Genomic DNA, 26,145 nt, shown 5'->3' with positions numbered 1-26,145 from the left:
TGAGAAAATCAGACTTGTACATTTGTATGCATTTGTAATTTAATACATTGAAAACATCCACTTCAGAAATGGATTATTTTTATTAGATTTTGGAATTGTAATTTTTGTTCGACTCGTTTAACATGATCATACTTTTCCTACAACATTATTCGCTTAGTTATATTTGCAAGTAATTGGCGTGTAATATTTATAATAAATTCATGTATTCTTTGTGTCATGCACGAGATGCAATTATCATTTGCTGTATCTTGATGGCTGCAGGCGATAGGGGGGAGTTTTTTTTTAAATGTGTGCTTATTCGACTTCCGTCGATTTACAAAATTATAATTGCTCCATTCCGACAAGCAGCAACCAACAAGCAGCTTCAACCGAAAAAAGAGAAATACAGGCAGTGGCCGTCGCACCTCAGCACCTCAACGGCATGTTTGGAGGCTCTGGCATAGAGGAGTCGTGTCGGGCTTACAATGTGCTTCCGCCTCATTGTTGTTTTGCATGTTGACATGGCACGAGAAACGTGGCAGACGCGACCACGTTACTCATACGTCGCAGTCGCGTTGGCAGCGATTGTTGACAATACAATACAAGCATATTTTTCTTTTTGCCGCTAATGTGGCACGCCTCCTGTTCACTCCACTTCCACTTCTACTCCTCTCCTCTCCTTTCTCCCCCGCTGCACATTACGCACATACCAATACATGTATGCAAAGCGCGTAAAGTTGAAATGACAATCGAAAGCCGGCCCAACAATGGTAGCCAGAGGCAAAACCGGAGCCAGTCAAGTGTGTGGGTGTTGCTGCTGCAGCTGCTGCTTCTGCTTCTGCTGCCGTTGCTGTACGCCTTTTCTTTTCACATAACAAGAGCAACAACAAGCGTTGCAACAATGCAACGTGACAACTTCCGTTGCATTCGCTGTTGGCGTAAAGAAAAAAAACAACGTAAAACTGTAACGGAATTGCATTGTGAAAAGCAAAATGTTTTTTCCTGGCACATGGCAAACTGCAACAAAAACATCAGCAACACCAGCATCAGCAGCAGCAGCAGAATCAGCAGCAACAAAGACAGTTGTATATATTTTGAAGACAGAAGGCCTCCGGGCTGATAGCAGCAATCATCTATTATTATTAATAGTAGAGAGTACACACATGGTTGTGGGGCATTGTATACCTGCATCTAACGGCCGTTCGATAAATGTGCACATTGTTATCGCAAATCAATTAAAGCTGCACGCCAATACAATTAATATGATTCATACGCCCCGTGGTACGCAATGCCATTTCCTTTAATTATGCAAATCAGCCAAACGCGGCATGTTTATTAATTAATTGCATTGCACAGTTGTTATTTTTTGACCACGTTTAAATTCGTTTATCTTTAGAAAACGTCAACACCCAGGGCAAAAGTGCATTTAATCATTTAAAGTTGTTATTGTAATTAGATATTGTATTAGAATATAACTATAACTATATAATGATAGGTTTTTTTACGATTTGATATTATTTGATCGCAAGTATTTTCATTTAATACTGATTAGCACTCAGTTTACTTAATCAGTTTCATTGTTAAATGCGTTTAAGTCAATTCTTGTTTGTAAGCAAATCACGAATTTATAGGCATATTCACACATATCCTCCAAGTAATCGTTCTCCTCCTTGCATTCAGTAAATGCCACATAATTGTCTTCAGTGAGCTTGCCATGATTTTCCACAAGTTCCACATCCACATAGCCATTGGAGTCGACGACTTCCAGTGCGACAGCCAGACAATGAAGAGCACATTTGTATTTCATTTCTAAATCATCGTCGGATTCCTCTGAGCTAGTCACGTTCATGAGAGCCACATATTCTTCTCTGCTAATGTTGTTGTCCTCCAAACATTGGTTCACAGCCATATCCAGATCATCGTCAGAAAAGCTCTGATCGAATTAGGCAAGTTATGAATTCAATCAGACGAGACTTTGAAACTAAACTTACATGCACTAGACCAAGAAACACAGCAAAGATCCCAATGAAAATAATGCTTTTCAAAATCACAGTCATTTTCTAATATTCCGCTTTCGAATCAAAAATATTAACTAATTCTGCCGCTTTAGAAGCATTCTTTATATACCTTTTTGAGCTATTTATTATCATTTATTAATCGTCATGCATCTTCGCATTAAAATACAATATAATTTGCTTAATCACGGCATTTTACAGTATATAATTGCCCTTCGTAGAATATTTCGATCAGTTAAAATGCTTACAATGTTAGGTAATACAAATGTTTGTCTAATTATTCATCTCTTTTTTTTATATTGATAAATTGACTTACTAATCAGTAGTATTATATATCTCAATGTTATTGCCTCATTTCAATTGAATGGAAATTATATACCAGCAATAAAAGGCTCATGTATGGTATATTATTGGATTATTGTGGTATATTCCTATGGTATTTTTAGAGGGTATAATATTGATACATTTTATAATATATATTATACCGATTTGGTACATTTCATTTTAACACATTTGTGGTATATTATGGGTCTTTAGTGGTATATTCCTTTGATATTTTCATTAGCTTCTTTTTGTGGTATATCATATACTGATTTTGCTATATTTCAGTATATCTCTAACCACGTGTATGGTATATTCTTGGCTTATTTAGGTATATTCTCGGTTCTTTTGATGGTATTTTGACATATTTTTCCTATATTTCAGTATCTCCAACCCCATTATGCTATATTCTTGGCATATTTTGAAATATAACAAATATTTATTATTTATTATTTATATTTGTATACCAATTGTGCTTTATTTAATTAATTGGGTATATTTATTTGCAATACATTCAATATAGTGTTGGCATTATTAACAGTTTCATGAGACTCTTCCGTCTGATACTCATAGTCATCAGCTGGCAATTCGAATAACGACTCCTCGTTGTATTCATAATCAACCACGGGATGATTTGCCAAATAGGCGCATATAACCAGCTTAAAGCTATAGGAGCACTGCTCATTAAGCGCATCTCTCATGCAATTGGTAATGGATTCAGCTGCCTCAGTTGTGGCATTCATTAGCTTCAGGTCCATTCGACCCTGTTGATTCAACCATTTTATCGGTTGCTTTTGCAATTGACAGTCAATGTTGCACTTGAATTTCGCCTCGACTTTATCTTTAAGCAAGTTTTCCTTGTTGCCGAACGCTTCAAATGCTTCGTACTCATCATGGGTGATGTTATTGCTTTGAAGACAGTGCTCAAAATCTTCAAAGCTCTCTTCAAAGAAATCGAAAGGATGCCGACACTGCAATGAAACTTTATCATTATATTTCAATCTAGGAATTGTAGATTTCACACATATTTACCTCAACCAAAGCTAGCAACCCGCAAAGCAGCAGCACTGAATAGAGACTTGTCTGTTGTTTACTCATTTTCTTAGAACTGAATAGTTTCTCAGCTATTCAATTTCTTTTTATAGTTGCTACAATTAGAGCGACTAACTGAAACCAGTTTTTTGCTGCATTTACTATTTGTAGCTTGATTACAGTATTCACACCTCGTATTTTTTTTTATTATTCATTTTTTTTTAGTTACTTCTACTTAAAGGCGTATTTACAGTTGTCTTCTTCGTTGTCGTTCAATGATTTGCATTCCGTGACATCATCAAGCTATTCTGGAATTTTAGTATATTATAATTGAAAATTCTTTATGATTCTATATATAAAAATTCTATATTGGTAGTGTGCAAAGTAATTGTGTTACCTTAACTTTGCCTGATTCGGTATTGTTTAATTAGAAAATATTTTAAAACTCTGCGTCGGTAATATACTGTTCAATTAATGCATTTTCGTGAATTTTGAGTAACACTAAAATTTATATTTAAATGCACTGACTTTTCCACAAGCGAATGAACACTAGATAAAGATTAGGGCAAAAAAAAAACAAATACTAACAAAAGAACATTGTGTAGAAGTAAGTTTGGCTAATATTGAACGCTGTATAATTGACTCTTTGCTTAATATCTAAACTGTATACTTCAATATAACATAGTATTGGGGTACATAATTTCTACATAAACAGAGAGCACACAAATGCGAAAAATTAATGATTTACGAGTTAGTTCAAGAGCGCGACAAGCCCTGTACTTGCGTGTTTAAATATTATTATTTGAGTAGGTATGAGTTCATTGGTCATCCAATATCTAGAATTATCACAATTTTATTTTTTTTTGTGAAGCTTGCATTGTTTATGCGAAATGCAATTAATTACATTAGAATAATAAACAATAATAATTTTACATTAGAATAATAAACAATAATAATTTTAATTAACTGAAGGGTTGAAGCAAATATATACTCTACTTCATTGTGTACGTTTTATTAAAGTTGAAATTTCCCTGTAACTTGGATGCAGAAAGAAAACCTGATACAAAACCAACGAAAACCATAGAAGAAAAGGGCGCACCGAAAATTCACGTAAATTTCATTTTATACGCAGTGAAATTCGCATAACATTTCCTGTCAACATATTTTGCCACACTTTGCTGCAAAAATGAAGCGACAATGCAGCAGCACCAGCAAGACCATTATGCCACACACAGTCACACACACACACACTCGCACACACACACACACACACAGCGACAAATTGGTCTGACAGCATCGGATGGGGCATTTCTAACTAGGAGTATGCGATGCGACCTCAACACCAGTTTCCCAACACCAATACTAATAAAAGCGCGAACAGAATCAGCAGCAACAACAACAACAACAACAGAAACAGCAGCAACAGCAACAGCAACATCAACAACACGAATACTAACACCGCAGCCGAAACTCGCTACAACAAATGAAAATTCCAAGAATATTCGCATTCGCAGTGAGTTTTGGCTTTTTGCGGCTGCCAGTCGCTGTTTACTTGGCTTCCTCGGTTATTTACGGCCTGCAAATTTTTTGCTCTCCTATTTGCTTTCCCATTTTTTGCCTTTTTCTTTTTTTTTTGTTATTTTGGGTTTCATTGTTTGTTGCTGGCTTTTTGCCAAAAGGGAAATATGTGTTGTGAAAATTGCACATTTTTTATAGCCATCGCTAGGTGCTAAACTACTTCCATGCACTGTGGTCCAATCCATCTCCTGCCCATCGTCATCCTCATCCTCATCCTGATGCTGGGCTGCTTAATTGCGGCACAGTTTTTCCCATCAATTTTTGATTTATAATGAAAATTACAGAGTTCTCTTAGCCCCCGCCCTTTAATTGGCCACACACATCGCATTTTGTGTAATTTGATTATGGTCCTTCGTTTTGGCCATGCCACTCGCTAATTAGGCCTATGAAACGCCGACGCGAATGGCTCGTTTGGCTCGTTGCATAATTTATTTTTCATATGCAATAACGTCGTGCAATTGCCAAATGTTTTGCTGGCTTTTTCAAACAAAATAAACAAAGTTGTATTAGCGATGTAAGCTGATTTTAAAATGCTCTACAATATGTCTAACAAATACAATTTCTCAAATGTGAATAATAATAAAATATTCCTCTAATTTATGATTTGTAAAGTTTGTTTTAAATAACTTCTTTTCTAATGTGATTTTATTTTTATTATAATCTAACATATTAATGTCTATTCTTAAAATACCTTAAACGATGCAGAGTATATTCGAAATATTTACGATTACGCGATGCATAAAATTTGATTGGTCAAATATAAATAAATTTCAAATTTAAATGAGCAAATGATGCCCAGCTTAAATATAGATATAGATATATATTGTACATGAACTAGTATATGAATTTGTTGTTGAAATTAAATTGTATTAATTGTTGATTGAAATATTCATTGTCGTTTCTAACAATCCATAACATGTAAAGCTGTATTCAAAACTGTTGAAAATCAATATTAATTTATATTTTTCATAACGAACTTTAAGTAAATTTAAATTACAGTCCAATTTAAAATACAGTTTGTTTTACGAGAAAGTTGAAGGGGGAATTTCTATAAATAAACAATGAAAGTTTAAGCAGATACCTGTTAAAACGTACGTTACATACTAGAAACTCATAATTCATAGACTCTATATGGTTGTACTATATATTATATATATATGTATGTACTCGCTCGTATGTAATATAGAGTTTCTTGGGGAACTGGGGAAACTTTTCGAAGTCAGTTGTTCGCTGAAGGTTAAGCAACAACACAAACAATGTGGCCTCTTGACAGCTTCTGCCATTTATTAAACATGTCAGTGAGGACAGCAGTTGGAGTTGGAGTCGGAGTTGGAGCAGCTTGTCGCTTGGGTGCCACCTATGCGATTTTGTACTCTATCCCAGGACTACAAAACTTGCTATGAGCTGCTGCTCTTGCTGCTGCTGCTGCTGAATAAAAGTAATGTGTAAAACTTTGGATGCTTTGCGTAATAAAAATAAATAGCACGCGGCTTGCGCATGCATGGCACGTATTTTGCATGCACTTTGATGCCACACCCCCACAGTTCATCCACCCACCGCCCATCGCCCACGCCCATAAAATATATATGCATACATTGTTGGCACGTGCATGCACACAAAGGAATTTCCAAAGACATTCGGGATATGCGTAAGGACTGCAGCTGCAGCTGCAGCAGCCAAGCGTGTAATGCATCCTGCTGCAAAACGAATGTTAGCCGAGAGATGCGAGAGAAGCCAGATAAGAGCTTGTCTCTTGTCTGTTCTCGGGCTGTGGCACAATGAAACTAATTAATTGTTAAAATGTCGAAACCAATGTCGTTGCTTTGTGACAGTGGCCAGACTCAATCACTTGGCTGCCTTTAAGTGGCAATTAGTGTTGTGCCAAGTTCATTGAAATAGCTCTTAAGGTGCATGCAACTAGTATCGTTGCAACATTGTCTTGGCTCGTCAAAACAAACAGTTGGCATCTCAACACTCTTAACCATGGCATTTTCTCGATGCTGCCAGCAATTTCACTCAGCATTGACTAAGGCATCTTCTAGCTCGTAATTGCAAAATTTTAATTAAATGTTAAGTGTTTCTGCTTCTTTAAGCGGTCATAACTGTAAATGGGCACGTGGCAGGGCTTTAAGTTCTTCTGTCTGTCTGCCTGTTTGTCAAGTGGGATCTGGGCTGGTCAGTCGCTGCATTGCGGAACTTTCTCATTCCGAACCTCGAACCCTTAGACCACTATGTCCGGGTTAGACTCTGGTCATTTTTAACTTTCTGTACGATTTGCACGCCTCGCTGCATTTTGAGACAATTTTTCTACACTTTACATCGACTTTTATGGGAGCACACAAATTTCTGATGCAGTTTGTTGCAACTCAAATTAATATCAATTAAATGAATGTCTAAAGAATATCTAAAGAAATACAATTATTGGTTGCTAGCGCTAGAAGCAATACAAATTGGCAAATCGAATTCAAATCTGTCGCCTCAAATATATGACAAAATTTATGCAAAGAAAATTGATTTAGTGAATTTGTTAGACCTTGCAATAAAAAGTAAAATATATTTATAATGTGATAATTTAATTTTAATTCTTTCAAATGTATTTCAATAAGTAGTTACTAAAAAAATTTGTGGATTTCATAATATATTCAACACATCTATATATGTAAAATATATTTAATGAAATCTTCAAACTTATCAATTAATATTAAATTTATGCTCTTTGTATTTAAATCAAAGTGATATTTAAATTTTATTCGAATACAAAATTTATTAGATGCAATGCTTAGTTAAACTACATTAAATAGTATACATCGAGTTCAAATCAAAAATAAGTAATTTTAGCAAAATTCAGAAAGTGATTTATTAATATGAAATTTATTCTGTTAAAAGGTATTCACAAACTGTTTAGAATATATTGATATTTTAATTTTATTTCAATAACAAGTTACTAAGAAATTTATTAGAAAATGCAAAGCGGAGCTAAAGACAATTAATATAAATAAATAAATATATTAAAAAAGTCTATAAAGTGATTTATTAATAAGACATTTTTGGTATTAAAAGTCGTCATATAATAGATACATATTTCTTAAAGTTTATTTAAATTTTGTTTTCTTAAATAGTAACTAAGAAATTTATTTAAAACATTTACTATTAATTATGTTATAAGCTTGTCTTTGTTATGTGATATGTTACACAACTCTAGAGTATGCGAGCTTCAGTTAGATTTTATTTATGATCCTATTTTATTTTGGCTTGCAACTATAAAGCTTAAAGTTTGAGCCATGCGCTGGTGTGTGAATAGTTTTGTTTTCATTTTTTTTTGTTCTCTCTTTTAGTGAGTTTTTTCGATGTTGTTGTTTTAGAATGTGTTAGGAGGAGAGGCAAGGATAGGGACAGGGACAGGGACTGGGACTGGGCCGTTAACTAAAAATAAACCGAGTGTTAAACGTGGCTTACACGTTGGTCATTTTTATTGCCAGCGTGTTCCGTCAGCCGTGAATAATCGCATTAGTTGCGAAATTAAAAATTACAAAATAGAATAGATAAATCCGCCCACGGCTCGCCGGAGGTAAGCCTTTTGTTACCCAAAAGGCAAAACTATTAACTGCCTGAGCTGCTTTTTTCGGGCGCCCAGTTTCACATAATTTATATTAAAAAGTATTACCCATCTTTCACTATGAGATTGTCTGTGTGTAAGTGTGTGTGTGTGTGTCCAGTCTTCTATTTGTAAAGATTTACTGCTAATTGAATTACTAAGAAGGGTCCTGGACGTGGAAATTAGTTAAGCTGATTTCTAAACTTAATGTGCTGGAAGTCAACTGACTGGAAGCCAGTTGGGTAAGCCAGTTTTACATGGAAGTAAGGTGGTGATAGAATTGTGAAGGTGCGCCAGCTGATGGGTATATTTTAAGTTGGGTTAATTTGATATGCCCATCTGAGATTTATAAGGATTTCGTTTGCTTTGTTTGTTGTTGGTTGTAGGTTGACCCTTCAGCCTCAAAATTGCATAAATTACACAAAAGATTAAAGAGGCTTTCGCACAGCAAATAGTAGGTAAGAGAAAGAGACAAGCACAAGTGAGAAATAGTGAAAATAATTTGGAAATTTTCTGGTTGTTAAACAAATGCTTTATTTGAATACTTTTGCATTGTTTTGAACGCAGTAATTTCTTGCCTCTTTTCTTTACACAAATAATTGCATCCTTCAACACTTTGTGCTCTATATTTGCATTGCCTACTTTCGGGCTGAGAATTAAATGCGCTCCAGTTCGCCTCATTCTTGCCGGAAGCTGGAGCCGGGTTACATTATTGAATTTCTGCGAGCCATCTTTATATCTTTTATGCATTTCTCACTTTGACTGGCAAATGCAACAGACAGATGCCTGTGATGGGCGATGGGCGATGGACATTGTGCCACGTCTAACTCCTGGCCATCGATTGTTCGCCTGCTTCAAGAGATGCAGCTGTTGGCCAAGTAAGAAAGAGAGAGAGAGAGAGGGATAGAGTGAAATGGAGAATGTCGTGCGAATTTAAATCAAATCTTCAGGCATGAAGCGACTGCTCAAATGAAATCAATTTCTTTTGTGCAACATTTGAAAGGTTTCAAATGATTTTCAATTGTTGTTGTTGCCTGTTGCTGGTTGCCTGTTGCCTGTTGCCTTGGCCAAGGCGATGACAATCTCTCGAAGTCGCTCGACTATTGACTGGACTCCATATGAGCTTCATAATCCGATTTCGGTGTTAAATGATTTTCCATGTATTGTGTTGCCAAGTGACTTTATTGTTCGGCTTTTGGCTTTGTGTGTGAAAGAGTGTGGATTTCACCTTTAACCCCGCCACTGCGAGTTCAATAGACATTGTTATACAACTTGTTTAGATGCAGGCATGTGTGCAAGTCCTTTAAATTCTTGTACTTAACCCTTTTGCACTGCACTTGCGACTGTTGCGCTCCCTCCTGTTGCGACTCATTACTTGAGTGCTCAAATGAGCGTCTGTTGCTGTTCCACCGATCTCTGCACCCTGTTAATGTTACCTTTTGTGGCAATCTTGAGTGCGCACTACAGTTTTTAGCTAAAACAACAACAGGCCAAAGTTGTCGCCTGCCTCGACATCATCATCATCATCCCCAACATCACCATCGTCATCGCCATCGCCATCATCATCGTCTGCTTGTTCACTTGCATCGCAGCAGGTGCAGCAGGCTTCTGCCTTGTTTTGTTTGTTGCAAAGTGCACGCCAAGCGTCATTGATGCTGACGTCGACGTCGACGTCGCTGTCGCCGTTGACGTTGTCTGAGCCTGCGTCTACGTCTCCTTGTGTTCGTCGGCATCTCCTTCATTGCTATAGTAGTCGTCAAGCTGCCACTTGTCACATGGCAACAGTTTAGTTTTCTAACCACTTGCTGCCATGTGACACACACTCTCACACATGCACACACACACACACATACACACACTTGAGTGTGAGTGGGCCTCAAGTTGCACTTTTACATACAGCAACGGAAATCAACGCTGCGCAAAAAGTGCCCCAGTCGCCGGGCAAATGAATAGAAAACAGAAAACAGCAACTATAAAGAAGAGAAGCCTGAGAATCGGTCGAGTCGACGCTTATGTAGTTAAGTTGTTGACGTCCACAAAAGAGGCTAAGCAACAGGGCATGCAGGACTAGCAAAGAGTTTAGTATTTAGTAATCCACAAAATCAGGCATTCATATTTTTATAATAAAAATGATTTTTCTTTATTATTTTCACTTTTCATCTAATAAAAGTAAATTAAGAAATGGTTTATTTTGTTCTCAAGACATTCATACTAATAAGTGTAATAAATTCAAGAAATTTTAAAACAAGTTTCGTGATATTTTCAGCAAGCAAAACTTTCACAGATCCTCACCAGAAGAAGTCTACTTAAAGGAAGAAAAATTGCTAAGTTAAAATTAAAGTGTGTGCGATTTTTTACCTCTACTTAAAAATCGGATGTGCAAACAAAGGCAATATACTAAATATCCCATTTCTTGCAATTTTTTTCATACTTTTTTTTACTTTACTTTATTTATTTTTGGGTTTCTCATTCCACTACAAACGACCAAACAAAACTTTAAGTGGATGTCGTATAATTTTGGACAGAAGAGTATTAATATCAATAGTCATAGATCAAGTGTTCTCTAAGAGAACTGACTAGTAAAAAGTAGTTTCCTATAAAAATAGAGCAGAGATCCAAAATAATTTGAAAAAGAAAACAATCATAAGTCATAGTATTAAGAAAAGTAATAATAAATTATTTAATTTTGTATTGTTTTATTTTATTTTCACCTAATTTTATTTAATAAAATTATATATTATTTTATTTTATTCATAATTTTAGGAATATAATAAATAAAAATTCTTCAATTTCATATTTTCTTATTTAATTTTTATCTAATTTAATTTAATTTTATTTTTGTGTTATTTAATTTGTTTTTTTTTTTATTTCATATATTTTTATTATTTTTAATTATATATATATTTATTTAATTACTTAGCAATAATATGATTGATTAAATCCAGAAGAAAAATTCCAATTATTTGAAATTAAAAATTCATTTGTTGTGGACATATCAAAATAAAAGTGTCACCTTCTTTCTACAGGGTATACACCTATAGCAAACGCACTTGCTTTTGTTGTTGTTAAGTTGTTTGGCTTTTTAGCAAGTGTATGTCAAAAGGTCATTGGTTGGGCAAACGACTTTAGAGCAGATACTGAACAGTGGACCGAAGGGATCTTGCTTTGGAAGCTTAGTACATTTTAAAGTAGACAAACCACAAGCTCTTCAAAAATTGGCACACTTTTTGAGTATGCCAAAGGCGGCTTCAATTAGGTTTGCTTAGCCTGTTCCATGACTTTGTCATGGACTTCGACTTGCGTCAAACCCCCCCTAGAAATGTGCCCTTTACCTAGTCTCCTCGCATCTAGCATATTTATGCACCCCTGCTCTAGTTCCATTTACCGCTTCGTTTTTTTTTGGTAGATGTTCATTTTATTTTTGGCTCAGCTTGCATTTGTATGCATTGCAAATATTTTTGTTGTTCATGTTGCTAGCGTTGATGTTGTTGTTGTTGCTGTTATTTTGTTCTGGCAACAGCTGCGCTCAAAAATTGTGGAAGTAATTTAGTAAAATGTTAAAAAAATATAAGAAAATAAGCAACAAATTGCAAAACATTTTTGGTCACTTTGTTTTCCGCACGCTTCGACACAGCTTTTAGCTTCAGTTTTCATTTTATTTTGTTAGTAAACATTTTGTTGTTATTCTGCTTTGGGATTGCTTCGGATGTCGAATAATGCTTTAAAGCATATCCTTGGTTTTTGGTTAGCTTTTGGGCATTAGCACTTAAACGTTGAATGCTCGCTTCAATCGAAAGCCAAGAAAACTTAAGTGAATGTCTATAAAAGTTGCAACGCTTGCTAAGGGATTTATTTTTGTCTAACAGGTATTTTTCATAAATTTTATATGTATTTAATTTTGATTTCAAACCAAATAAATTTAAAATACATACAGATTTGGAATAATGTATGCAAAAGGAAGCAGAAAGAATTTTAATTGTAGTATCATAATATTTTTCAGCATCAAGCTATACAAATTTTCCTTTATTTTAAATAAAAACTGAATTTAGATAAAAGTGGAAAGAATTAAATAACCATTTATGAATGGTGCACATTTATATTTTGCTATGCACAAGACTTTGTTGTTTAGCTTATGGATTAAAATACGTTAGGTGCGGATAAAAGAGTAGCGCCTTTTTAAAATTGATTTAAGTTTAATTTTAAAATTGGCTTTAAAATACTTAATTGCAGTTGGAAAGGGAAGGAAAGTATTCACATTATTGATGATCCTTTAATAAATAAATTTAAATATGCGTAATTATTACTAATCATAGAACATAATAGTATCTTTATTTAATTTCTTTCTCGATATAGTTTAAAATATGTTAAATTTAATTATGTATGTAGCTCTCATTGTTTTGTTAAACCAACCTAACTATCCTAACCTAACTATTCATTTACACACATTTTTTTAATCTTTATTCGAAGTCCACGCTTTATAATATAATTCACATTAAAGTTTAATTAATTAATTTCGTAATTGATAATTATATGACTTTAAATTTATTTATGTAGTTAACCTTGAATAATAAATATTTTTATACCAGCTACCCATAGGGTAGAAGGGTATTATAACTTTGTGCCGACAGGAAATGTATGTAACAGGTAGAAGGAGACATCTCCGACCCTATAAAGTATATATATAGGGTAAACAGCCGAGACGATCTAAGCATGTCCGTCTGTCCGTCTGTGTGTCTGTCCGTCTGTCCGTCTATCCGTATGAAAACCTAGATCTTTTGCTTTTGCTTTTATTCAAAATGGGTAACGGGTATCTCACAGTCGAGTACACTCGACTGTAGCTTTCTTACTTGTTTTCGGATAGATTCTAGACTAGACTATCGCTTCATTCACAAATCTCTAAACTATATACATATGTACTAATAAAGTTTACACAATTTTTAATTTGTTAGGTGAAAGTTTCACATTATCATTAAATTTGTAATACCTATTTAATTGAATTTCAATTTAAGGTGCTTAGCTAGCCACTAATCGATTAGACTATACTATATCTTACTTCACACATCTCTAAACGGCCTATTTTGGTATTTGTTAGGTGAATGCAGCAAATAGAATTAGTCTTTACTTTGTAATTCAAGTTAAATTAATTTAAATTTATTTAAAGAATTAACCTTCAATTGGTAATGTATTGTTAGGCCAACTAATAATCGACTAGACTATCGCTTCATTCACAAATCTCTAAGCAGCCTCTTTTTGTAATTAGTTAGGTGAAAGCTCAGCAATTTTCTTTACTGTGTAATTATAGTTAAATTAATTTATATTTATTCAAGGATCTAATTGGTAATGTTTTGTTAAGCTAACTAATAACCGACTAGACTATCGCTTCATTCACACATCTCTAAGCTGCCGAAGCGTGTTTGTATCTTAAAGGAAATCGTTTCATTTCGACCCCTCAAAGTTCTTGTGTGTGTGTGTGTTGTTGCTGTTGTTGTGTCACAATGTTTGTGTACATGTGTGCATTGTTGCATAAGTTGTAAAAATAACCTGCCGTTTGCCATGGCGCACACATGGCAAATATTTAGTTTCGATACGCTGCCTTTGGGCTAAACTCATTTAAATGCAAATTTTTAGCCAAGAAGCTTCAAGACTTCCCTCAGTCAATATGTGAATTTGAGGAAGTAGTTGCTGTGTGGAACGGAACGGAGCAGAGAGTAAAGCTGGGCAAATTACTTGCAGCAAGTGCAGCAAAATTTAATAACTGCAACCAAGTATTTAGCCACAACATGGATGGCTAAGCGATTACAGCTTCCCTCTGGCAGATTCTCTGTGTGTGTGTGTGTGTGTGTGTAGGAGAATGAAGCTGCAGCTGCAGCTTCTCGTATGCACTTTGTGAAATTATGCATAAATACTTGATGAAAAATTGGCGAATGTTGACCCCAAACTTCAATTTGAAAGAGCTGCTCGTCCGGCTCAGCAAGTGGGCTACTGAGCCTTGCCTTTGGCATCAAGTGTGAAAAGAATTTTAAATGTGTGCAATTACTCAAAAGGTTCCCACACACACACACACACGCTTACTTTTATCCTGACTCACACACATACACACACATTCACATGCCTCCATATGCACCTTTTTGCTGAGCTCAGATTTATGTGCCTTGTATGTGTGTGTGTGTTTTTTTTTTGCTTTTGTGTTTTTGCGTATGTGGGCTAAAGTTTTGACCGGGCCAAGAGCTAACAGTTGACAGAGCAGCAACCAGATCCTGAATCCTTTGCCCACTAGCAGCTTTTCAAGCTAATGTCCTCAATCCGTTGGCACTTGCAGCAGCAGTATCACAACCACCACCAACAACAACAACAACAACACAAACACCAGCATTTATTCTCCTTATTTTTGCTCCTGTTGTTGTTGTTGTTGTTGTCGTCTGCTGTTTCATGACAAATGCCTTTGTTTACCCCAACATAATTCTTTTGTGATTGATGCCCTTCCTTCTTGTCCCTTCCATTGCCTCAATGATTTTTTTAACAGCATAGCTGAGCACTGCATATAGTGTAGAGAGAAGAAGGACTATATATTTTTGTCGCCGCCTCGCTCCATGACATTTGTAATAATTCTGTCCAGTCTGGATGCTTCGTTGGTCAGTTGTCTCTCGCTTCTGTCAACGCGGCCTCTGCATCCTTATCTTTGACTGCAGATACTTGCCGTTGACTTTGCCTTTGCTTTTGCCTTTCCCTGAGACTGAAGTATTATATTTATGTTAAGGTAGGCCGCTCTTAAAGACATAAACTCTTCCAACCTGAGCCCTGGATGTGGCACTGTATTTTATGTGCACAGAAGTTTTCTGCTGACAACAAATTTCAAACAGGAAATTGGTAGAAAGATAAACAATTTATGGATTACAATACTCTGAGAAAAATAAGCGTAGATGCCATTTTAATATTTATTTGTCCGAATAAGAAATCAAATAAATATTGTTTAAAATATTGATGTATAAAATATGTAAAATTCTATTTTAACTTGGTTGAGCAGGTCGATAAAACGAGAGTATAAATATGACAAACTATATTCATATTGTATTCAAATATTTACAATAGAAAGAAAACCAGAAAGTGGTTTCTTCTTTAAAATAAAATTTTGGCTAAAGCAATTAATAATGTGCAAATATTTCGAGTAACAGAAAGTGTTTTCTATTAACCTTTAAACGAATTAACATAAAACAAATATAATTTATAATTTAGGATCAATTCTTTATACTTTAACAATTTGCTTGTAAGTATAATATTTATAATAATGATGTTTAAAATGTGCAAAATTAAATGATAACTTGGCTGAGTAGAAGAAATATGACAAATAACATTTAAATTATTTGGAACAATAAATTTTAAATGAATTCTAATATAGGATATGTAATGGACACCAATAGTATCAATTGTTTTAACTTTTATTTATTTCAATTGCAAATTAAAGTAAAAAATATAATAATTAAAGTATTACAACAAACCCGTGTTTTGTTTTACTTTAAAAGAATAAAAAGATTAAATCAATTTAATCCATAGCATCGAATGTTTTTATGCTTAATAGTAAATTTAAAGTAAAATCGAAGTACTTAAAAAAATAAACTATTTTTGCTTTATTGTAAAGAATGTATTAATATGTTAAATGTAACATAAATTTGTGGAGCAAAGGTTTATTAAAATATTTCAAATAACAAAATGTTTCATTTTAATATGGAAATATGAGACCGTCAAGGAGTTTTTTTTTCGCTCGAACTGTTGCGTTTAAAAAATTAAATATAATTTATAATTGGAATCAAAACTGTCAAAGACTCCGTGCGACGCGTGCATATGAAGACGAAAATTGGAGGCTGAGGAAAAACTTCGATTTGTGAAAAGTATGCGTGGGATACAAGTTAATTTTACAAACTCGCAAAGAATTGCAGCAGGATATTAAAAGGCAGCAGCATAAGTTTCAGACAGTTGCTGTCAATATTTAAAGTTCTCACAATCTTCATTTTTTGAGCCAGGCAGTATGTAGGCTCTTAAATTATGCAAAGTTTATGCGTGACATGAGAGAGAAAGATAGAAAGAGCGGGGGTAGAGGAAAAGGTCGTTGGAGGCTAACACAAAGGCCTTCAATTATGAGTGAATATTGCGTGGTTGTTATACATTGTACGGGTATAATTTTACCGTTGTACGGCAATAACAAAGCTCATCAGAAAACTTGTGAGCAAAGTGCAAATCAAACTAAGGGCAGAACTTAAAAGTTGACGTCGTCGTCGTCGTCGTCGACGTTGCCTTCGCGTAAATTGACAGCACATTTCCGTGGCAATCTCCAGCCCGATTCCATTGAAGGTGCTGCGGGGTGAGGAGAGGTGGATGCGTGGAAGGGGCAGCTAAGCTGTTAAAACAACTGACAACCACAGAAGTAGTGCGACTTTTACTGCGCTGCCGTTTCCGCTGCCTGCTGCCTGCTGCCTTCTGCCTTCTGCCTGCCTGCAACTTTGCGCTTCCGGCGACAGCCGCCAGTCGACGACAGTTGTTGAAAAGTCGGCAGGCGGCGTCGTTCTTTAGCTTCAGTTGCCTCTACTCCACGCTTCCCTCTCTCTCTCTCTCTCTGTCTCTCTGCCTTGGCCACCGCCCGACTACTTTCCTGCTGTTGCTTTGCTTTGGTGCTTTTATGTTGTTGATGTGCATTTGGCACTTGTTGTAATTGCTCTGCTACCTCTCTGACTCTCCTCCCCCTGCTCCTCCTCCACAGCTAAGTCGCATCAAAGTGCTAATGAAAAAAACATGGTTCAGAGTTCAGAGTTTTTAGGTCCAAACTGCATAGCACAGCTCATTGCAGTTAAAGTCTGTTTAACCAACTCATTGCGAAATTTATTACAAAATTCCATTAACTTGGCTTGGACATTGTTCACAACCACAAAACTATGCAAATAAGCTGAGAATTTATTATGTAATGCGCGCAATGCGCTGCACTTAGGCGTCGACAGCGCCGCGCTGCACTGTTCTGCTCTGCCCTGCAAAAGATTGCATGGTCAGCGGGGGAGTTGGTGGAAAGTGGAAAGGGTGGAGGGGTTGATGTTGGGTTTGCTGATGAGACCGCACGTCAGCGTGCACCGCACTCTTGGCAGCTCCAGCACCGGTTGCTGGCCTAGTTCTTGGCGTTTCTGCGGCTTGCTGAAAGCTTTTCTACGCTGCAGCTGGTTAAGGTAGAACGCAGAACTGAACGCTGCACAATGGACCGAGGTCCTATATATTCTGACGAGCCGAAAAAAATACAAAAACGAGAAACTGTAGAAAAGGGGTCGACCGTAAGCGGTTGCCAGCTAATTGGGGTTACATTTGCAACTTAAATTTTAATTTCATTTGCAGTTGAAATATTAGTTTATATTTCTTTTCAATTCATTACGCGCATTTTCCACATAGCTAATGTTTATAGCCAGAGGACTTTTCATGGATGCCCAATGCATTAAAAGTCAGATGTACAACAATTTGGGAAGTTTGACATGATAAACATACTTCAAATCAAACATTAAAAGATTGGGATATCAAGAAATTAAATTCAAAGCGGCTGTTGATAGTTGTAATTTATCGGGACTATGCTAAAATTGTATGAAAATTAACCGAACTGATTCAAAATGAGTTTTGAAGAATTCTCTGCGAGATCAACTTTTTTATTTTTAACAATTTTTGGCATCAATCAGTTATTTTTCTAACTAATTAAATTCAAAAACAAATTCTCACCTTTGCTTTTTTATATTGGGCTACATTATAAAACTACCTTGTGAAAACTGGTTGGGTCAACATATTCCAAAAATCACGTTTCTCTTGACGCAACTACATTTCTCTTGTAAATTTGATTGCAATGAGTTTAATTTTGTAGAAGCTATTTCAAAAACCAGCATGAAAGCTATAGTTGAGTGTGCTCGACTGTGAAATACCCGATACCCATATTGAATTAAAGGAATTCATGAATTAATTAATATAAAAATAAAGACGAAAATATACTGAAGGCAATGTTTGGTAAATTTATATAGAACTATATTTAAAATATACCGCAGAGTACAAGAAATACGGAAATAAGTCGACGTACTACGGTTCTTAGTTGCTTTGATCAACAATCTGATATTTCTTGTATTTCTTTTTTTCTGTTCAAAAGTATTTGTTAAATAACTTATACAATTATTATCTATTCGAAAATAAATGAAGAAGCGTAACAACTGCATTTAATTGGTATATACAGATTATACCAAAAATAGCGAAATAAAATAATAATATAAAAACCGGTGCTGCTGTAAGGTGTTATTTGTTTTGGTTTATAATCAGGGATATTTATTCAACACGATTATATATTTTAATGGTATTACAAAATTTAAAATTTTACCTTCAGTATATTTTTGTATATTTCCGGAATATTACTTTAAGAATATTACTATATATGTATGTATATATGCTTGTTTTGGTTTATAGAAAAATGTTAGCGCGAATTAAACAGTCGAGCACTCTCGAATGTAACTCTCTTGTTGTCTATTACTATGTACTCTATAAACATATGTTCATAAATAATTTTAATTAATTTTTTCGCTTGACGGTTTTCTGAATAAAAATACCTAAAAATTAGATCGTATTAAAATATAAAATTTTATTTTTGGATATACCTGTTACTAAAAGTGTGTACAATTTGTATCAATGCCACACATAGGTTTCTTTGTTGAATTAATATTTTAATTATTTTATTACATTTTTTCATTTGTGCTGCAAGCGTATCCGACCATTATATGGCCTTATGGACAAATTTTTTGCCTGTTAATTTGCCAATTTCGAGTGCATACGAAACAGAAGTCAAAAAATTTAAACGAAACTTTAACAAATAAAAAATAGAAATCGCGAATGGGAAGCCAGGCGATTAAGTATTTAAAAATTTAAATAAAAGAAAAGCGAATTAAAACCATCAGGAGCAGGCAGCAGGCTGCCAACATCAGAATGCGAATCAGAGGCGAGTTAAACGTCTGTAAGCAGCAAGTGTCCGGAAGGCAATTGCAGGTCCGATTGCACAGCCATAGCCGGGAGAAAGCGAGGGGTGAAGGGAGTTGGAGCTTGGAGCCGGAGCCGGAGCCGGAGTCGACGCTGCTCAATTTATGCATTGGCAACAACAAAAAACTGCATGCAAACATATATTTATATGACTGCGCCCACCAGCTGTGTGTGTGTGTGTGTGTGTGTGCGAGTATGTGTTTGTATTGGTATGTATGTGTGTGTTTGTGCATGGTGCCATGCATAAATTCGTAACTTGACCGCTTTTAAGTTGCATAAATTCTCGAATCCAAAGTGTCAACAGCACGAAATGCTGTTGTTGATTGTTGTTCTTGTTGCTGATGCTGCTGCTGCTGCTGTTGCTGTTGCTGCTGTTGCTCTGCTCAGCTCAGCTGGCCATGCGTTGATGATAAGCTTTACGCGTTCGCTGCTTGATGTCGCATTGTTGTAAAATACAACAACAACAGCAAAAGGGCACAACAAGCAACCAAACAGAGCACAACACAGCGCCAGCACAGCAAACGACAACAACAGGAAGCGGCCATTGTGTTGGTGCAAGAAAGATGGCCGCTTTGATCCGAGTTGATATCAGGCCACACCACTGCAACAGCAACAGCAACAACAACAGCAACTGCAGCCAAGAGAAGGGATGGCTGCAAAAAATGGGAATGGATTATGCGACAAGTGCAACGGGCATAGCAGCTGACAGGGCAGAGAAAGAGAGTGTATGTGAGTGTGTGCGATAGAGATAGAGCAAAAATAGTCACAATTTTTTCAGTTAGTCTGCGTTTAGTTGTTGACTTGATGCGTCGTTGCATTGCTGGGTCACCTATGTCCTTTTGTCACGGACTCCTCCTCCCCATCTCTCTCTCCTTCCCCCTCTCCTTCTCTGGCTTGTTTGATTGTCAGTCAGTTGTCTGCTCACCTCTTTCTCTCTCTGAGTGTTTGCTTGTCGGCTTGCCCATCTCCCATCAGCCGGACAGTTGGTCCATCAGTTGGCCCTGTCTGTTCGCCAGTCTGTCACACAATTCACATTCATTTAGTGCCACTCACCCCGTATTTTTCTAAGTTCTTTTTTTTTTGCTTCATTCCATTGGCCTTGAAAGCCGGTTTAGTGTCAATGGCTTAAGCAACGGGTCAAACTATGTGAGGTTCTTGCTCCGACAGATGTTTATTTAACTTTAAAATATGCACATATGATTTTTTACCAAACAGAATCGCATAAATTATAACTAACGCAATTACAAATGTATCTAAAAGATGAATTTAAAATTTTGAATAAGTTTATAAAAAAGAAAGCAAAGTATAAACTAGTGCAAGAATATTTGAATTTTAATAAAATAATTTATTTAATTCTCGAGTCAATGTTGTGAAGAAAACAGCGCTCTTGATATTCATAGACTCGTTTGCTGTCCTGCGCATTCATCAAATAATGTTTGAATCGCCTAGTTTTAAATTTTTATTGGAAAACTATTTTTATTTGCACCAAGCCTTTATCCTAATACGCTTGAATTGTACTGACTTCACATTATTTTGACAAAAAGGCAAAACAATAAAAGCAAAAAAGTGCGGTGTTATTCTTTAAATATACCGAATCAAAGTACCAAAAAATACTACAATATACCATAGTCAAAGTTTAGTATATCAGTATTAAACTTTTATTGAACTTTAGGTCTATCTACTCGTTATATACATTTTCTGTAGTACATCGAAATAATGCCCTTCTACCATATGGTCTGGGGGCAATAAAAATAATATTATTCATAAAAATGCCCACGCTCAACCAAACAAAATTTGTTCCTTAAAGAACTTAATTTTCTAAATTTTAATAAAATATTTTTTACTAGCAAATAAAAAGTATAATTGGCTATCGAATCCATAGATTTCTGGAAATATATTAAATCTTGAAATTTATTTATGTTTATAAAATTAAAAAAAGTATAAACATTAATGCGTTTCATTTGAGCAAATCTTTAATGGTTTGTGCTTTTGTAACTTGTGATTTTTAAAAATAATAAGTTAATAATATAAATAAGTTAATAATATAATAAAATTTGCAAAATACAGCAATTGTCATGCTTCAACAGCGAAACATTCGCAGTTCTCAGGTAATGCAAATGTTTATAGCCTCGTCAAGGTATAAGCGCTCTTTTGGCTGTCTTTGGTCGTTGGCAAACAAATAAAATTATTGCCAAGCGAGTGCGCCATATCGTTGAAGTTTCTTGGCAAAAAAGTACGTCGGATGAGGACGCTCAACTAAATTTCAGCTGGCATTCTGTTTGCCTTAGACAAAGGCCAAGAAGTATCAAAAAAGCTGCAGTTGCTTGCTCAAGCGCAACAGTCACACAGATACACACAACTACAAGCACACCTACACACACCCCTACACATACACACACACAAAAACATGGAGTACAGTTTTTGGGGGCAGAAGCTGCCGTGGCGCATTTTAATTTGATACCTTCATTTATTCCAATGCGCGTACAACTTAAACAAAAGAAACTGAACCTTAGTTGTGCCTCGCCAGCTTCTTCTGCTCCAAGTTCATTCTCTTCATCAGCATCTCTCCAGCTGCATCTTCATCTGCATCTGCATCTGCAGGTAACTCTTACTGCGACTCCTGCCTAACTTGCTATGAAACTTCACATTTAAGTTGCTTAAAAAGTTGTCACAGCGCTTAAGAGCTAAGCAGCTCAGTGCCCAATTGTGAGGCAGCTGCTCGGCAACAACAACAACATCGTGGGGAGGAGGAGGAGGAGGGGGAGCAGGACCTGCCAGCTGGAGGACAGCTGCAGTTGAGTGCAAATGAGTCCTTCGTTTGTCCGGAGAAGACCCATCAAGTTGCTGCTGCTTGCTTCCATGGCTCCAAAAAATCTGACTTGCAGCTGCTTTTTATTGCCGTTGTCGACGACGATTTTGCTTTTGTCTTATTTCTCCTGTTCGTTCTCTTTCAGCTGTTTGCCTGGCATTTATTTATTTTTATGCTGTGTGTTTTTTATCTCAACTTTTACTTGGATTCTTCTCCTCGTTGTTGTTGCTGTTGTTGTTTATGCGTAATTGTTGATAACTTGCTAAAGTTTTTATGCCCAGCACCGTAAAAAGGGTAACTCGGGTGCATTTAATACGTCAACTTTTACGCCACTTGCACTTCAAGCGATGACACTTGGCCGCTCCTCATTCTCAATCTTTATATCGTCCTGTCTTCCATTCATTCTCTTTTTATGTCACCAAGTGTATTTATCGCTTCTTCTTAGAAGCTAAAAATAGTTGTAAAAATGTACAATTTTGTTACGTAAATTCCTTTATTTATTTTGATCATTCATCGTTAAATTTCAAGTTGTCTGTAAATAAATATATATTCCAGGGTATGTCTAGGTCGTGCAACTTCTTGTGCGCATACTTACTGACAGCTGCCTTTTGCTAAATGCAACTTTAACTGCCTTCGCTTGGCCATTCATTGTTTGTCCTGCTCTTCGACTTGGACTTCGTCTGCGTCTGCGTCTTCTCGTTGAGTGCTCAAAACTTTTGTAATTTTATTAAGGCATATGCCAGAAATTCGACAACAAGTTGACAAAGCCCTGTCAAAGATTAGCAAATGTTGCCATTAGCCCGAAGACAAGCCCGAACATATAAATATATGTGGCAGCTGCCTGCAACTGCGTCTTCTGCTACTTTGCTGCCTGCTTCATTTATGAGCATTGGCTCACCCAATGGTCCAAATGCAATCAATGGCGCCAACAAATTGTTGCTACTCGAGTCCAGTCTACCTCTGAGCCATGTGTGGAGCGTTTTAGGCTAGCTCATGGCGAGCTTTCCTATTCCTATTTCTATTCCTAGTTGGGCAGTTTGCTCTTCTTGATTGTGGAGCCTCGTTTCACTTTTACTTCTGCCTCCTCCTGTGTTACCTCTGCTCTGTTCTGTGCGAGTTGGTGAACTGGCAAAGTGCTCCTTTGGCGCAATTTCATCACAATTTGGGTCAATTACACGCACTTGTCCAATTGAATATGCATGTGTGTGTGTCCGTATGTGCCTTTGTGTGTGTGTGTGTGTGTGTGTGTGTGTGTGTGTTTGTTCACAATGTGGAGCCCACACTTTTAGCATTTTCCCTGTCAGTGGCGGAGATTAGTGGGCTACGAAACCGTAGAAGACGCACACACCGAAGCCCAGGGTTGCCATGGCACTCTGAGCTCTTCTTTTGTTGTGTAGTATTCGTATGTGTATGTGTATGCCAGGATGTTTCTTATGCCTCTTCATTTCACATGTGTGTGCTTCCTCTTCGTGCTTTTTTTTGTGTGGCAGCTATTTTCGGCGTCAGCTTGAAATTAGCATAGGGCAGAGCATGAACGAACTTTTGTGCGTTCAATCAACTTAATGAGCCAGTTCATTGAGCAATCGCACCAAAAGTCTTTATACTATTTATATATAGGCTTTTAATGCGAAAATTGTGTATTAAATATCAATAAAAAAGGCACTGCGTATGTTAGATTAGGTTTATTGCAGAATATTAACTTTGCTTTATTAGTTTTATGATTAAACGCAAATTCAATAAACCTTCACATAGCGGCAGCTGCATTAAATGCACAGCTCGAAATAAAGTGAAATGTCGAGCATGGGAAATGGGAAATGGAAAATGGGGTAAGCGAACAGAAAGAGAGAAAAGAAAGACAAACAGCACTGCAGCAGCGAGGCGAGTGCGAATAATTACTGGCCATATAAAACTGCAATGGTTGCTGACCGAAAAAACAATAACAAATGTCCTGTGTATGGCTGCTGGCTGCTGGCGGCTGCGGTGAATGTTGACAGGGCTGCTGCCATTCCTGACAGTGCATCGCGCCACCCAAATCCGCGTCGCCATATCCTTGCTACGATGCTGCGTGCTGTGAAGCCCCAATGATCGATGTCGTATTGTCAGTTTCATAAAAATTCAAACAGCCAGGCAGCAGTGAGGCAGTGAGGCAGCCAGCAACCGACACTGAGGCTGCCCCACAGCGCGTAAAATGCTTTTGTCAAAAGGCTTAAACTGCCAGCCAGATCTCCCCTCCGTTTCTCTCCGTTGTCTTCAAAGCAGACTTCACACCCCGGACCAAACCAGACTCCAATTGCATTCGCTGCCTGGCAGAGTCATCTAGCCAACCAGTCGAGCCACTCCCTTGCTTTATTGTTGGCCATTGACAGCAACAAGAACAACAAGCTTAACTATAACACCAACAACAAAACAAAAAGATGAGCGCAAAAAAGAAAATAAACACAAACACAAATACAAATACAAAAAGCATGGACAGCAAAAGGCAAAAGACGGGCACGCTGTAAAATGCAATAAATTAAACAATATCTGCGCCAAATTGCTGCTGCATTCGGTTTGTTGGGCAGAGGGGGAATTTTACTGATGCTTTTGGCGTTTAACAATTTTTATGCGGCTTCGCATTTTTTTGTGTGCCAATTTTTAAAATGTTTTTAAATGTTTTTTCCTTCTCGATTTTTGCCGATTCCCGTGCAGGTTTGCCATTTTATTTATGATCGCATGTGGTTTTAATTTTCAATACGCCCCCTTTTCTCCCCCAATCCCCCGCCCTATCCATTCGTCGTATCCATAAGCTCCCCTGCTGATGCTGCCAGGCCAATAACTTGAAGGGATTTGCGGGAATGGGGAATGGGAGATGGGAGAAGGGAGTAGGACGCTTAGAGTGCCTGTATCCAGTACTTGAAATCCTAACACGTTCGTTCGAGTGGAGACGACAATGGCAACTGTCAGGACATGAAAATGAATGAATGCGTACAGTGGCCAACAACGTGGAGCGAGCGGAAACAGGAAGCAGCATAGGGCCACTAACAGTCAGTCGTACATGGCAAGGCAATTTAATTCAATCAAAGACAAAGCTGGACACTGACAGGCATTGCCTCGCATTGCATTGCGACAAAGACTTATCGAACAGCACTTGTGGCAAAGGCTTAAATCTTCTGGTCATCTGCAATATGTAAAGGGATTAGAAGTGCGACAAAAAAAAATAGAAAGCGATATCTCTGATACGAAACTTTTAACTATTTATTCGGCGATCAAGCATTCTCTGCACTTCACCTTGTTGTTGAATTCCCCACACAGAAAAGTTTTCATTTCAAGCTCACGGCGAAAATGTTGTCATTTGAATTCAAATTTTGGTCACGCTGATTACAAATACCAGCAGCAGCAGTTTTGGATGGAGGGCTGCAAAAACGCAGCTATAAATTCAGGCAAATATGCAAATCAGTTTGCCGCATGGCTCATAAAATATTTGCGCTTTAACTGATTGCGCATACGCCGCGTGGTGCGAGTTCCGACTGGCCGAATGTCGAGTGTCGAGTGGCGTCTGACTGGGTGAGTCCCGAAACCTGACCAGGAGACATTTGGGCAATTGACGGCGACGACGACGACGACGGCGGCGTCGGCTGACATAGGATAGGTGGATAGGTGGGCGGGGGGAGGACGTCGAGTTAATTGCTCGAGTGCAACACTTTGCCCAGGCTTTTTGCTACTAAATTGCAATTGCTGTTGGCGACAACAACAACAATAGCAGCTGGGCAACAACAATGACTTTATAACAACAATAACACTCAACA

General features: G+C 36.8%; 2 protein-coding genes across 2 annotated transcripts; both read right to left on the bottom strand.

The window, feature by feature from the left end:
• Window positions 1–1,295: 1,295 nt before the first annotated feature.
• Window positions 1,296–2,077, bottom strand: LOC132791554 (general odorant-binding protein 57c). Its single transcript, XM_060800517.1, has 2 exons — window positions 1,971–2,077; window positions 1,296–1,912 (listed from the first exon to the last, which is right to left on the bottom strand). The coding sequence occupies exons 1-2, from the start codon at window positions 2,034–2,036 to the stop codon at window positions 1,544–1,546; spliced, it is 435 nt and encodes a 144-aa protein (XP_060656500.1). The 5' UTR covers window positions 2,037–2,077; the 3' UTR covers window positions 1,296–1,543.
• A 685-nt stretch (window positions 2,078–2,762) lies between these two features.
• Window positions 2,763–3,422, bottom strand: LOC132791332 (general odorant-binding protein 57b-like). The gene is made up of 2 exons (XM_060800200.1): window positions 3,348–3,422; window positions 2,763–3,286 (listed from the first exon to the last, which is right to left on the bottom strand). The coding sequence occupies exons 1-2, from the start codon at window positions 3,411–3,413 to the stop codon at window positions 2,801–2,803; spliced, it is 552 nt and encodes a 183-aa protein (XP_060656183.1). The 5' UTR covers window positions 3,414–3,422; the 3' UTR covers window positions 2,763–2,800.
• Between the last annotated feature and the right edge of the window lie 22,723 nt (window positions 3,423–26,145).

This window comes from Drosophila nasuta, chromosome 3, assembly GCF_023558535.2.
Source record: "Drosophila nasuta strain 15112-1781.00 chromosome 3, ASM2355853v1, whole genome shotgun sequence".
Taxonomy (NCBI): Eukaryota; Metazoa; Arthropoda; class Insecta; order Diptera; family Drosophilidae; genus Drosophila; species Drosophila nasuta.
Note: the sequence above shows the minus strand (reverse complement) of the source record. Positions and strands in the feature narration are given on the sequence as shown.

Coding starts and splice junctions, on each gene's coding strand:
- LOC132791554 (XM_060800517.1), bottom strand. CDS start 2,036: ATGACTGTGATTTTGAAAAGCATTATTTTCATTGGGATCTTTGCTGTG. Junction 1,913..1,970: donor TGTTTCTTGGTCTAGTGCAT/GTAAGTTTAGTT, acceptor TAATTCGATCAG/AGCTTTTCTGACGATGATCT.
- LOC132791332 (XM_060800200.1), bottom strand. CDS start 3,413: ATGAGTAAACAACAGACAAGTCTCTATTCAGTGCTGCTGCTTTGCGGG. Junction 3,287..3,347: donor GGTTGCTAGCTTTGGTTGAG/GTAAATATGTGT, acceptor GTTTCATTGCAG/TGTCGGCATCCTTTCGATTT.